Source organism: Peromyscus maniculatus, chromosome 8 (assembly GCF_049852395.1).
Source record: "Peromyscus maniculatus bairdii isolate BWxNUB_F1_BW_parent chromosome 8, HU_Pman_BW_mat_3.1, whole genome shotgun sequence".
In the NCBI taxonomy this organism is placed as follows: Eukaryota; Metazoa; Chordata; class Mammalia; order Rodentia; family Cricetidae; genus Peromyscus; species Peromyscus maniculatus.
Genome location: NC_134859.1, coordinates 71,658,931 through 71,672,031, shown reverse-complemented (window position 1 = coordinate 71,672,031; position 13,101 = coordinate 71,658,931). Strand labels below are relative to the sequence as shown.

At 46.9% G+C, this 13,101-nt stretch overlaps 3 protein-coding genes across 17 annotated transcripts in view; 2 read left to right on the top strand and 1 right to left on the bottom strand.

Annotated features, from left to right (window-relative positions):
- Positions 1–3,454, bottom strand: part of Myo19 (myosin XIX) — a 32,384-nt gene extending 28,930 nt beyond the window's left edge. The window contains exons 1-3 of one of the 3 annotated variants that reach the window (XR_013041824.1): positions 3,248–3,443; positions 2,495–2,629; positions 894–1,037 (exon numbers count right to left, since the gene is read on the bottom strand). Coding sequence is in view for 1 of the 3 variants with exons in the window: in XM_006983180.4 (XP_006983242.1) it covers positions 894–905 (12 nt within the window). In the remaining 2 variants the exon portion in view is untranslated. Of the gene's footprint in view, positions 1–893; positions 1,038–2,494; positions 2,630–3,247 lie in introns of all 3 variants that reach the window. The other 2 variants (XM_006983180.4, XM_076543071.1) reach the window with 2 other exon arrangements.
- An 18-nt stretch (positions 3,455–3,472) lies between these two features.
- Pigw (phosphatidylinositol glycan anchor biosynthesis class W) lies at positions 3,473–7,813 on the top strand. 3 transcript variants are annotated; one of them, XM_016001730.3, is made up of 2 exons: positions 3,473–3,524; positions 5,647–7,813. In XM_016001730.3, the coding sequence occupies exon 2, from the start codon at positions 5,660–5,662 to the stop codon at positions 7,169–7,171; it is 1,512 nt and encodes a 503-aa protein (XP_015857216.1). In that variant the 5' UTR covers positions 3,473–3,524; positions 5,647–5,659; the 3' UTR covers positions 7,172–7,813. The 3 variants fall into 3 exon arrangements, with proteins under 3 accessions (XP_015857216.1, XP_015857217.1, XP_006983241.1); XM_016001731.3 differs by lacking the exon at positions 3,473–3,524 and adding an exon at positions 3,867–3,998; XM_006983179.4 differs by lacking the exon at positions 3,473–3,524 and adding an exon at positions 4,135–4,271.
- Positions 7,814–11,704: 3,891 nt separating this feature from the next.
- Ggnbp2 (gametogenetin binding protein 2) overlaps positions 11,705–13,101 on the top strand; it is a 37,143-nt gene continuing 35,746 nt past the window's right edge. For 2 of the 11 annotated variants that reach the window (XM_042282526.2, XM_016001720.3), the window contains exon 1: positions 12,719–12,899. The gene's annotated coding sequence lies outside the window, so the exon portion shown is untranslated. Of the gene's footprint in view, positions 12,519–12,718; positions 12,900–13,101 lie in introns of those variants that run through there. The other 9 variants (XM_076543073.1, XM_076543072.1, XM_076543076.1 and 6 more) reach the window with 9 other exon arrangements.

The following is a 13,101-nucleotide window of genomic DNA, read 5'->3' as shown; positions in this document are numbered from 1 at the left end:
GAAAAGAAAGGAAGGAAGGAAGAAAAACCTCAGAGCAGACAATTGTCCTGGCTGCTTTTTTGTAGCTTGAAAGTTCATTTCCTATAAAACAGCAGGATAGTCCAGCGGCACCTGCCATGGCTTTCTTGAGTCTGCTAAGTCCCACCTTGGTTATCCTGCTAGAACTCACCAGAGCACAACCTCCCTGAGCCCTTAGTATGGGACAAATTTAGGAAAATCAAATTCCAGCAAATATGTACCATTGTGCCAAGGGATCTCAGCTACTTATGAAGGATGCTACCAGGTGTATGAGGTGGAGCTCCTTGGTGAAAGGTGGTCCCACCTTGCAGGCCAGGGGTACTAGCCTTTTCAGAGGCAGAATGCTGGACTCCCCCATAAGCTACTTTCTCCTGCATTTTTCACAGGCAGACATCTTTTGTCTGGACTGCTTATGCTGTCCTAGAATTCAATATGTAGACCAGGCTGGCCGTGACCTCATCGAGATTTGCGAGCCTCTGTCTCCCAAGTGCTAGGACTAAAGGCGTGTGCCACCATGCCCGGCTTACTTGGCTAATTCTTTATTATTCTTAAAGGCTCAGCTTCAGTGAACATTCTTGGAAGCCCCAAACTTCCACTGTGATTCAATAAAACAGCCCAGGAAGGACTTCTGTCAGGATATACTCCATTTAAGGTCATCAAAGAGACCTAGACTCCTTTATCTAGCTCAACTTATCCACTTCAAGCCACAAAACCACAAAAAGGGAAGACATTCAAGTTAGGTATCCGAAGAGCACTGGAAAGACTATCTGAAGAAGGAAGGGGTCTTTCCTGTCCTTCCAGCTAGGAGAACTGCAGTCTTCATTTAGACAGGCAAATAGGACAGTGTCTCTGGTGCTTGGTTACATCAGCTTTACCTGCCGAAGCATCGTGCTTTAGTGTGGGCAGCCCGAGTTCTGTGTCATAGACACAAGCAGTACTGTCTATCAACCTGGTCATGAGGCCACTGCTCCAGCAGCAGACTCAGGTGTGTGGGAATCTCAGCCAAGTCATCTCGGAACCTGTAGCGTGAGACAGAAGACAAGGGCCACACAGGTGAGGGCATCTCTGGGGTGACTCACTCCGACTCCTCCCCCCAAGCAGGAGGAACCCAAAGGAGAAGCAGGCAGGCCTGGGCAGAGAGTGAGAGTCTGTGCCTTCCCTTGCCAATTAGGAAGTAAGGAAACGTTGGTGAGAGCCTCCAGGGACGACCCGGGACGCTTCCTGACAGTAAAAGGCCAGGGGCAGTTTTAAGGTACGCAAGTGATGGGCTGGGTTTTCAAAATCTTCTGGGTCAGTATGCTATGGAGAATGAAGACACTCGGGGGAGAGAACCTTGACCCGCTCATCACCACTAGACAGAAATACCCTTGTCTGTAAACGTAGTCAGCAGCTGATGGCGAGTAGGCCTGGAGTCAACGCCCAATGTTCCTGGGAGGCTGCTGTATGAGAAGGTTACCATACTTCAGTCACTGGATGGGTATGCAACCCCAGGGCAAACCTATCACCCCAAACCCTCACCTTGAAAGCAAGGATAGTTAAAGCTACCTTATTTTGAGAGGTTATAAAGGTCAATGAGGCCAAGGTTTAAAAGCACAGTACAAATCTGAGTATCACTGAGCATGAATATTAGCATTAACTACAGAGTGGAAAACCCGTCTGGGGACACTCATCAGGTGGGGAAAGGCCCAAAAGGTGAGATTGAGATTGGCAGCACGTGTCTGTCATCTCAACACTCAGGAGGCTGAGGCAGGAGGATCTCAGTTTGAGGCCTGTCTGGGCTACACTATGAGACCTTGTCTCAAACAAACAAGATGAGACCAGGAGAGAGGAATCCATCTGAGGAGGGGTGCTGTGAGGGGAGGATCTCAAAAATGGTGAGTCTCACTCAGACTTGCAATTTCCCAGGCCTCAATCCCTTCCTAGCAACGAGGGACATCTATAAGGGATTGGTGAGCTGGGCGGTGGTGGCACACGCCTTTAATCCCAAGCACTCTGTGAGTTCGAGGCCAGCCTGGTCTCCAAAGCGAGTTCCAGGAAAGGAGCAAAGCTACACAGAGAAACCCTGTCTCGAAAAACCAAAAAAAAAAGAAAAAAGAAAAAAGAAGGTTTGGATGGATTAATCCTGATAGACTTTCTGAGGCTCTGGAACACACCTAGTCTTTGAAGAACCTAGACCAGGGACTTCCATGGAAACGGGGAGAGGGAAACTTCAAGCAGAGAAGGGTATCAGGACCGTGCTAGACACCCTCACTCTGGACACTGTACCCATCCTCCGAGGGTCTCTGGCGACTCAGCTGGAAGCTCACCTTGAGAAGAAGGCCAACAGGGAGACCCCAGCAGTGCTGAGTTAGAATCCAAAGCTCACAACCCCCCTAGAACACATGGCAGGAGCTCCGTAAGCCTCGTTTTCAAAGAGCTGCCAATGGTCTAATACGACACCACAGAGCGCAAAATTATGGCTCGGATGGGCAAGTACCTGTGAGAGCTTAGTAAATGCTGGTTATGACTCTGCGGTGTCAGCTCCTGCTTGAAGTCAAGTCAGATCAGAGCAGTTTTCTCCAGTTCTCCGGGCTCTCTTGCACCCTCCTCTCGCGGTTACCACCAAGAATTTCTGGAAAGGGTGTGACCACAGTAGGCAGAAGAGAGTAATGAATAGTTGGTCCGAAGCAAGTGGCAAGCAGATCACAACCCCCTCCTCTTCCAACTCTGCTTCTTTTTTTTTTTTTTTGACAGGAAGGACAGCCGGAGGTCTATGAGCCGGGTCAGGGTCCTGAGGGTCCAGCCCTCTTTGCTCCAGATTCCTGGCGGGAACCAGTACTTCCAGCACTGGCAACGCGCCCGCGGTGCCCAGGGCTGGGATGCCACTCCGGAAACACCTGGTACTGAGAGAATACGTCCTTCCCGGGAAGGTGGATATGACCCTAGTCAAGGGCGCAGTTTCCTTATGCCTCTTTCTCTGTCCCTGGGTAGGACAAGGAAAGGGGCAGACGTCTAGCCCCAGTCAGCCAGAAACACCCCCTTTGTGGCCCCCTGCTGGCAAGCTTGAAAGTGACCGTGAAGGTCCTTGTCCTGGGCAAAAGCTGTGCTACCTCCTCTTTAGTCACAAGAAAAAGTCAGAAAGAGAAATGCAGAATTAGAAGGTGAGGTGCCCCCTTCTACTTTAGCTCTGATCTCCCTAAACCCCTCGGGCCGGGAAGGGTTTCGGATCTAGGCGGGGAGTGGCACTCACCGGTCCCACGGCCTGGGCGCCCAGCGTGCAGTCCCGGCCCGGGGCGGGTGGGCAGAGTGCGGAGACGGAAAGAACCCCGGGGAGGGAAGAGAGCAGAGGGAGCCGGAGCGGCTAGGAAAGAAAGCTCGTAACTCAGGGTCGCCCGCGGCCCGCAGCAGCTCGGGCGGAGTGGCCCGGAGCCCGCCGGCTCCTCCCCAGGGGCGGGGCGCGCACACGCGGCGCTGGACGCACGTGGCCGGTCCCGGGCCGCCGCACCGGCGGGCGGGCTCCTCGGGAGGTGAGATGTTTGGAGACCCCGGGGTGAGGTGTGGTGTTTCCGTGGCCTCCCGGGTTCGGGGTGGGAAAGCGCGGCTTCCGGGGACCCCCGGGGGCTGACCTCCTTGCAGGTCGCCGTGCCCGAGTCTGGCGCGGGCTCCTCGGACCCTCTCCCTGACCCGCCTGGCCGTGGGTCCGAGGTCGCAGGGCTCGGTCTCCAGAACCCAGCCCAACGCACCGAAGGGCGTGGGGAGCCGGCGGGGCGGGGACTGTCGCCATCCCCGGCGGCGGGGGCGCGCGGAATCTGCGGGCCCGGAAGAACAGGCTGCGCCCGCGCCGGCCGGAAGCGTTGCTCGCGAGGCGGAAGCGGAGGGAGCCGGCAGGTGCGGTGGGAGCCTGTTCTGTGCACGCCGGCGACCCTCTGTCTGGGGCCGGGCGTGGTTGCGGCTGTCAGGTCTGTCAGGAGGAGGAGGAGGACTTGCAGGGCCTCTGAACGGTGAGATGCTGATGCAGGGCCCAAACAGACCACAATGGTCTACCTTCAGGGGCGTTACACACCGTGATTCACATCTGATCGACGGAGGTGTTTGCTCAGTGTGCAACGTCTCAGACAGTAGTATGTGACAGAGGAGGTTGTAGGCTGCGGGGAAAGAAGCCATTAGCCCTGGTGTGTACTATGCATCCATTCGGTCCACCTGCTCCTCAATCTGAAAATATGGCCGCGTGTGTATAGGAGGCAAAGAACAACCTGGGTCTCATGCATTCACCGGTAGGTGGCCCGTGCTGTAGTAGGTTTTGAGGCTCTGGACAGAAACCAAGGGACCCTGACTTTAAAATACACTTAGAATTTCTCTTCCTTCCCGAAGTTTTATTTTAAAGTTCTTAGCAAGGCGTTTGCAGCTTTCATGAAGGTTTTCATAACATCAGTATATATCACGATATACATATAACTAATTGTATGTAATATATATATATGCATACACACACATATATATGGAGAGAAAGAGACAGACAGAAATTATGCTTCGCAGTAGAAATTCCTGACTGTGATGCCATTTGGATTCATATCCCAAATTTACTTTCTTAAAGACCAGGTCTGGGGGGCTGGAGAGATGGCTCAATGGTTAAGAGCATTGACTACTCTTCTAGAGGACCTGGGTTCAATTCTCAGCTCCCATATGGCAGCTCACAAATGTCTGTAATTCCAGTTCCAGGGGCCCCAACACCCATGGCAAAACACCAATGCATGTAAAATAAAAGAAAGAAAAAACTGCAATTAAAAAAAAAAGAAAAAAGACCAGGTCTGGCTGGATGTGTAGCACATGCCTTTAATCTAAGCATTTGTAGGGGAGGTGGGGCGGGGCAGCCAGCAGAGGTAGGTGGATTTCTTGAGTTCAAGGTTAACATATTGAGTTCCAGGCTACACAGTGAAACCCTGTCTACAAAAAAAAAAAAAAAAAAAAAAAAAAGACAATGTTTCATGTAAGCCAGGTTGACTGAGAACTCAGTATGTGAGCAAGGACCATCTTGTGTCTTAAGGGACAGGATTATATGTATGCTTCACCATACCCAGCCTCTAAATTTACTTTCCTTTTAGAGTGAAGATGCAACTTTGTACTAGAAATGTTGTATCTTCTCTTAATGTATCAATGTTGACTTTTCCCCTAGAATCTTAGCATTTAGTACGGACGGAAATTCTGCCCGGAACTGAAATCACTAGGGCCTAAATGCCTACCTCTTTTTCTGTGTAGCTCTGGCTGTCCTGGAACTCACTCTGTAGATCAGGCTGGCTTTGTACTCACAGAGAGCTGCCTGCTTCTGCCTCCTGAGTGCTGGGATTAAAGACATGTGCCACCACCGCCTGTTAGTCCTAAACTTCTGTTCTGCCCACATGTATGTCCGTGTGAGGGTATCTGGAACTGGAGTTACAGACAGTTGTGAGCTGCCATGTGGGTGCTGGTGATTGAACCCGGATCCTCTGAAGATCCGCCAGTGCTCTTATCTGCTGAGCCAGCTCTCCAGCCCCTAAACTTTTGTTCTGAAACTGAGAAATACGTAAATTCAAGTGAGGTAGGTAGCTGTTTACCGACTTCACAGCAATGTTGTTTTCCTCAAATCCATTTTTTTTTGTCTTGTTTTCACAGGAAGGGAAAAAAAATGTCTCAAAAGCAGATGAAGGAAGCTTTTGTCAGTAACCTCAATGGAACCAGCGTGCTGGAAGTGACCCAGGGCTTGTGCTTTCCTGCATTCTGTATCCTGTGCAGAGGCCTTTTGATCATTTTCTCAGAGCACTTGTGTTCTTTCTCACTCCACCGGAGCACACGATTCTTCATGGACTTTGTTGTTCTCATAGTCCCCCTGGTGGTCACTCTGACTATACTGTCTTCGTTTATTCTCCTTGAGAGTCTCACTGTGATTGCCTGCGGGGCATGGCTGTTGTATCAGATCTATCAGAGGAGAACTTGCTATGCCAAAGTGCCTGTCCAGAAAGTCTTTGCAAACTTCTTGAAAATCAGCCTAGAGTCAGAGTACAATCCAGCCATCACCTGTTACCGGGTCATTAACAGTGTATTCACTGCTATTGCCATTTTGGCTGTGGACTTCCCACTTTTCCCTAGAAGATTTGCCAAAACGGAGCTTTATGGGACAGGGGCCATGGATTACGGAGTAGGTGGTTTTATTTTTGGGGCTGCAATGGTTTGTCCAGAGCTTAGAAGGAAATCTGTAGAAGGGTCCAGATTTAATTACCTTAGAAAATCACTGTATTCTGTTTGGCCGCTCGTCTTGTTAGGAATGGGACGGTTAGTCGTTATAAAATCCATAGGCTATCAGGAACATTTAACTGAGTATGGAGTTCACTGGAATTTTTTCTTTACCATCGTAGTTGTGAAATTAATAACATCCCTTCTTTTGATTATTTTTCCTTTAAATAAGTCATGGATTATGGCTGTCAGCATTACTGTGTTGTACCAGCTAGCTCTTGACTTGACTCCACTCAAGAGGGTAATTTTGTATGGCACTGATGGTAGTGGCACGAGAGCTGGGTTATTTAATGCCAACCGGGAAGGAATCATTTCCACTCTGGGGTACGTGACGATCCACATGGCTGGCGTGCAGACAGGGTTGTATGTGCTTAAGAACAGAACACATATCAGAGACTGGATAAAAGTTGCTTGTTGTATTCTCTTAGTGGCTGTTAGCTTCTTCATTTCCCTTTATATAGTTCAAGTAAATATAGAAGCCGTATCTCGAAGAATGGCCAATTTAGCCTTTTGTATGTGGGTGGTTGCTTCTAGCCTGCTGCTTCTTAGCTGTCTGTTACTGAGTGATATAATTTTGAGTTTTGCCAAATTTCTAATTAAAGGGGCTCTAGTACCATGTTCTTGGAAACTTATACAGTTGCCTGCTACAAATAAAAAACATTCTGAATCTCCAATCCTAGAAGCTGAAAAAAAAGAACCCAGCCTTTGTTTAATCACAGCTCTGAACAGAAACCAGCTGTTTTTTTTCTTGCTGTCAAATATAACAACTGGTTTGATTAACCTGATGGTGGATACGTTACACAGTAGTGCCTCCTGGACCTTAGTTGTGCTCGGTATGTATATGTTTACCAACTGTTTGGTTATATATGTCCTTGATTTACAAGGTAAAACCGTAAAGTTTTGGTGATGGAATGGGTAGGCTGTATATATTTGAACAGCATTATTTTAGGGAGGAGAGCAAATGTGAAGGAGATGTGCTCTTAGCAATCCAGATTTTATCATGAAGTTTCAATCCTCTGACAGAAATTAAACTCTACTTTTTTTGAGGAAGACTCCTGCCACTCTACTGGATGTGTAATACATTTTGACATTATGTAAAACAAGCCAACAGAAGTGGTGGGTGGCTTGAATCTCAGAGCATGGGAGGCAGGGGCAGGCAGGTCTCTGTGTGTTCGAGGCCAACCTGATATATATGTTGAGTTTCAGGACAGCCAGGGCTATGGAGAGAGACCCTCAGGGGAAAAAAAGCGAAACAAAGTCTTGTAACTTATTGGAATTTATAAAATGCCAGTATTTTAAAGAACTTGTTTACAGGATTTCGTTTTGTCTGGAGCTCACTATGGTGCTCATACCTCAGCCTCAGCACTGGGCTTTCAGGCATGAGCCACCACACCCAACTTGACATTGCAAGATGGAGAGTGGGATTTTTTTACTTTTCATATAACATTATGCCATTGTATTTGTGATGGATTATATGAATATATAATTGTATGATTATGTTTGTTACATGATGTTTACATTAAAATATTTATGAATTGTCATTTCAAAAGATTTTATGTGTGTATATTTTGCCTGCATGTATGTACATCACAGGTGTGCAATGCCCACAGAGGCCAGAAGAGGGGGTTTAGATACCTTGGGACTGGAATTACAAATGGTTGTGAGCTGCCATATGGGCGCTAGGAATTGAACCTGGGGCCTCTGGAAGAAAAGCAAATGCTCTTCATCGCTAAGCCATTTTTCAAGTTCCTCTATTTTCTTTTAGTTGGGAATCTCACTATGTAGCCCTGGCTGACCTGGAACTCAATATATAGACCAAACCCACCTCAAACTCAATAGAGATCTTTTGCTTCCTGAGAGCTGGGATCAAAAGCATGTACCACCATGCCCAGAAAATTACAGATTTTTCAATGCATCAATTTTTTTAAGTTTTCTTTTTATTAGATTTATTCCTTTCTTCTTTGTTGTGCCTGCATGTGTGTAGGTGTACCACAAGCATGCTTAGTGTCTTAAAGGATTAGAAGAACATTCCATCTCCTGGAAACGAGTGATGGATGGTTGTAAATGACCATATGGGTACTGGGAATCGAACTGTGGTCCTCTGCACAAGTAGTAAGTGCTCTTAACCATTTGAGCCATTTCTCCTGTTCCTTCAACGCATCTTTTCATCTTTTAATAAAGTCTAGGACTAAGAAGCAAGGGCTTAAAACCAGATACATTTGAAACCAGAAAAAAGTTAAGTGTAATAAATAATGATTGAATTGGATGATCTTAAATATATTACTTCAAACAATTTTTTTTCAGGTACCTGATAGATTTTCCTTTTTAATCTTTAAGTTTTGATACAGGATCTTACTATGTAGTCCACACTACCTTTGAACTCTCCCTGTCGCTCAAACTGGTCTGGAATTTATGCTCACCCAGCCTCAGTTTCTCAAATGCTAGGATTGTAAGTGTGCACTCTCAACCCAGCTATACAAGTTTTAAGACTGATTCATTGTAGCCTACTCTGTGCTAGGCACACAATAATAAAACACAACTAAGGGATGCATCTTGTAATCATAGCACTCAGGAGGCTGTGGCAGGAGCTAGAGAGCTCAAGGCTAGCCTGGGCTACATAGATCCTGTCTCAAAAGATAAAACAAATTTCTACTATCTTGGAACTTTCAGTCTAGTGAAGGGAAACACATTAAACTAATATAAATACTGAGTCATAGAAGAAGAAAAAACAACCTGTGGATTGTTACCATCGTCAAACCAAGAACCAATCTAGGAAGGAAACAAGTTTTCTCCATAGGTGGATATTTTTGAGGTAATCCTAATGGATGATACGTGTGTCTGGGGATAGAAGGGTAGACAGCCGAGAGTACTGAATGTATGATGAATCTGTCAGCAAAAGTTATAAGTTGGGAGGGAACCTGTGTAACTCAGAAAAAGGGAGTGTGGGATGTAAGCTGGAGAAACGGGAACAGATAAGGCAGCCCCAACTAAAGGAAAGAGAATCAAGAAAGTCAGTGAGAAATGAAATCTTCAAGCACATATAGTCTAATAAAAATAAGGTTACATTAAGGCTTAATAGTCTGCTGAGAACTCGAACGATTTAAAGTTTTCAAGCCGATCTTTGACTCGCCTGTTAAATCTAAAGATGTAAAAATCACAAGTTCTTTAGTTTCCAGTTCTGATGTTCAATGTGTATGTTATTTGTTTTGGTTTTTTGAGATAGTCTGTGTAGTCTTGGCTGGTCTGGAACTATATAGGCCACTCTGGCCTCCAACTCATGGAGATGGATCTGCTCCCAAGTGCTGTAATAAATGCAAGCCACCACCATGCTTGGCCAATGTGTATATTTTAAGGCAGGGACAATACTGGCCAGCTGTGGTGACATAAACCTGTAGTCCTAGGACTTGGGAGATGGAGCTGGGAGGATCAGGAGGTAGAAGCCAGGCTAGACCTGTGTGTGTAGTGGTGGAGGATGAGAATGAAATTGTGCTTTTCTGGTTTCAAGGACAAATCAGAAATAGTTGATTGTGAGGGTGTTTAATTTGATATTTACTAGCAATCTAAATTATTTGTGTAGTTCAGAACAGGTGGAGCCTCCTGGTACAGGTTTGCTGTTTGAACTAGTTGACTTCAGATTGTAGACTCTAATTTTTTAGTGGTGCTGGGGATTAAACCAGAACTTCAAATTTGCTGGGCAAGCGTTGTACTGAGCCACACCCCTAACTCTGAGAATGTATTTTTTTAATGTAAATGTAAATATACTAACTAATGTAAATATATATATTTTTTAATGTAAATATACTAACTTCAGCTTGTTGATGGCTAATTTTTTGTTAAGATGACGTTGTATTTGCTGACTACAATTACATCAGATTATATTTTCAATTAAAAAGTTTAAGACTTTTGAAATTTAACCAATAAGATTATAGTATGTAAATTAAGCATGACTAGGACAGTTGATTTTTCTGCTGTGTCACAGTACCAGGACCCCACAGTTTATCTATTGGAGCTGCAGAAAAAGGCACAGTAGCTCAGCTACTACATTCATTTAGAGAAAGTAGTTATCCTGTGGCTTAATGAACGTGTCTCATTTGGTCTGTTGCTTTGTGTTAATAACTGCTTTTTTTTTAAAGACAGTGTGTCACTGTATAGGACTGGCTGGGTTAGAACTCACTGAGATGTAACTGCCTCAGCCTCTGGAATGCTGGTATGTGCCACCACACCTGGCACTTATTTATTTTGTCTTATTTTATTTTATTTTGAAATAGGATTTCTCTGTGTAGCTTTGGAGCCTTTCCTGGAACTCACTCTGTAGCCCAGGCTGGCCTCGAACTCACAGAGATCTGCCTGCCTCTGTCTCCTGAGTGCTGGGATTAAAGGCATGCACTGCCCCTGCCTAGCGTCTTATTTATTTTTATGGTATTTATTTTTGTGGTACTGGAGACCGAACCCTGGGCTAGGCCAAGTGCTCTACCACTATATCCTCATCCCTCCATTCTTTTCTAGTCTAAGTTTATATCTTTGACAATTACAGGGTTTAACTAAAAAGGACAAAGTGTACACTTTTTTCTATCTTCTAATTCCCAAGGTCCTAAAGCAAGGCTAATTAATTCATAAAATCAGAATTAGTTACCAAAACTCTCTCTGATTGTTTTTCAGAAGAGAAAGATCATTCAACAATGATTTACTGAGCTCTAATGTGTCAGGTATAGGTGCCAGGAATACAAACAGACAAAGTCCCTGCCTTTAAAGAGCTTACATTTTAACCTACGTTTATTTAAAGAAATACCTAATACATGTTTACTTTTATTATTATTTTGAGGTTGGGTCTGTGCTATCCAGGCTGGCCTTGAGTTTATGGTAAACTTCCTGCCTTGGTCTCTCAAGTGCTGGGATTGAAGGTATGTGCTACCACACTGGGCTTGTGTTTCTGTTTTTAATTGCTAAGACAGAATCTCCTACTGTCAGATCATGAGAAGGAAAATCCAACACATATTCTCAGACTTAAACAAGTCTGCCACTGATCTTGCTGCCCTATCAAATAGTATAGCCTATACGTACAGTGACAACAGAAGGTATTCCAGCTAATCAACGGCCATTTTCTTCAGTATTTAGTAGTGAAAATTAAAGTTAGCAGTTATCTATGTATTGGCTCAATCTTAGTTACCAAGCATAACCTAAAATTCAAATGATCTAAAGCAGGTACATGGATTATAGTAGTTGTAGACATAAAACACCAGATTCTCTAAAAATGTCCGTATTTTACTGTGTACTTTCACCTGGCAGGTGCATGCAAACCCCATATGCTTACTGGATTTAAGCTAAGGATCACACTGTTCAGCTTTTAGTATGGCCCAAAGACATATTTACTAGATAATCACACCTTTGGGAACACACAATGGTTCTTCCAGTTTATTATGTCACCTGCCCTAACAGTGACCACATAATGTCATAAGTCAACATGGCTAAGGATGCACTATGGGGTTTTTTTTGTTATGACTTTCAAAGACTTCATGTGACGATCAAAAATACTTTTTAAAGGTCAGTAACAACAGCTTTAGCCTATTTACCAGAAAATATTCGATCTATCCGTAAGATCAGGCAGTTGTACAAGCAGCGAATGGATTTATCATTAAAACAGTCAAGACAAAACAATTCCCATCCTTTGGGCTTTACAACGGACCTCCCCAGAGTAGGACCTGAGAACGTGGCAGCGGGCAGAGCGCAGAGGAATTGTCTTGACAGCAGCTCTGCTTCTCCGAAGACAGGCATACGGAAGGGCCTTTGGTCACTACCAGTACTTTGCCCAAGGGAGTCCCTAAGTTAATATTAACTCAAGAAGTTCCTCTGGTCAGAACGTACACATAGACTACTGTTCAACTTTGTCTCTATTTGTATCAACAAATTCGGCACGTATCCATCTTCTCGGAGATCTTGACGCAGTCCCCGGTAAGGCGGCCGGCTCCGGGTCAATCAGGGTAGTAGAGCCCGTTCTTCCAATCTTCCGTGGTCGTGGAAGTCCGACCGTGTCAAATCCTGGAACCCGCGGCCAGATGTTCTCTTCCCACTGTCCGTTCTCATTGACCTCGACGGCCTCAGCTCCTCACCACTGACCTAAGTCCTCCCTGGGCCCGGCCCCACGCTGTCCGCCCACCCTCCGCCCTCGGGAGAACAGATCCTAGTTCGGCACGGACCGAGAGACCCAGGCTACCCCTGCTCAGCCTCCCTACTGGCTCGGTTTCACGCTCGTTTTGGTAAATCCGGGGCACCGCGTTTGCACGGGGAGTTACCCCCACCACCACCGCCACCACCACACGCAGATTTCGAAACTGGGGACCCGAGAGAGAGAGGGGGGGGGAGACGGCCGCGGTCTCGCGAGAAGAGGCAGGCCCCGCCCGGAGTCCGCGGCCCCTCCCGGCCCCACCCTCCCCACGTCCCCCGCCCTCCCTCCCACACTCCCCGTGGCGCGAGCGGCTGACTGAGCCTGGAGAGGAAACGGCATTCGCAGCCGCGCTCCCGCCCAGGCCGGCCCTGACGCGGGCCTCGTCAGCCGGTAACGGGGAGCAGAGGTGGGGGTCAGGGAGGCGTCCACGAAGTCCGTGAAGGTCAGAACCAAGAGCCCTCCTCCGACCCGGGTGAGGACCGGGTCCCCCGCTCGCCCCCACCCCCGAACTCTGCAGAGCAGAGGCGGGATCGACCCCTCCCAGGGGCGGGGTGGCGCCGGGCAACTGCAGCCCGGGGTCCCGCCTGGGCGGGGCGCTCCGAGCGGGGAGAAGAGGGGGTCAGTGGCGGGGGGCGGGGGGGGGGTGCGGGCATGGGTCGTGGAGCCCAGGCGGG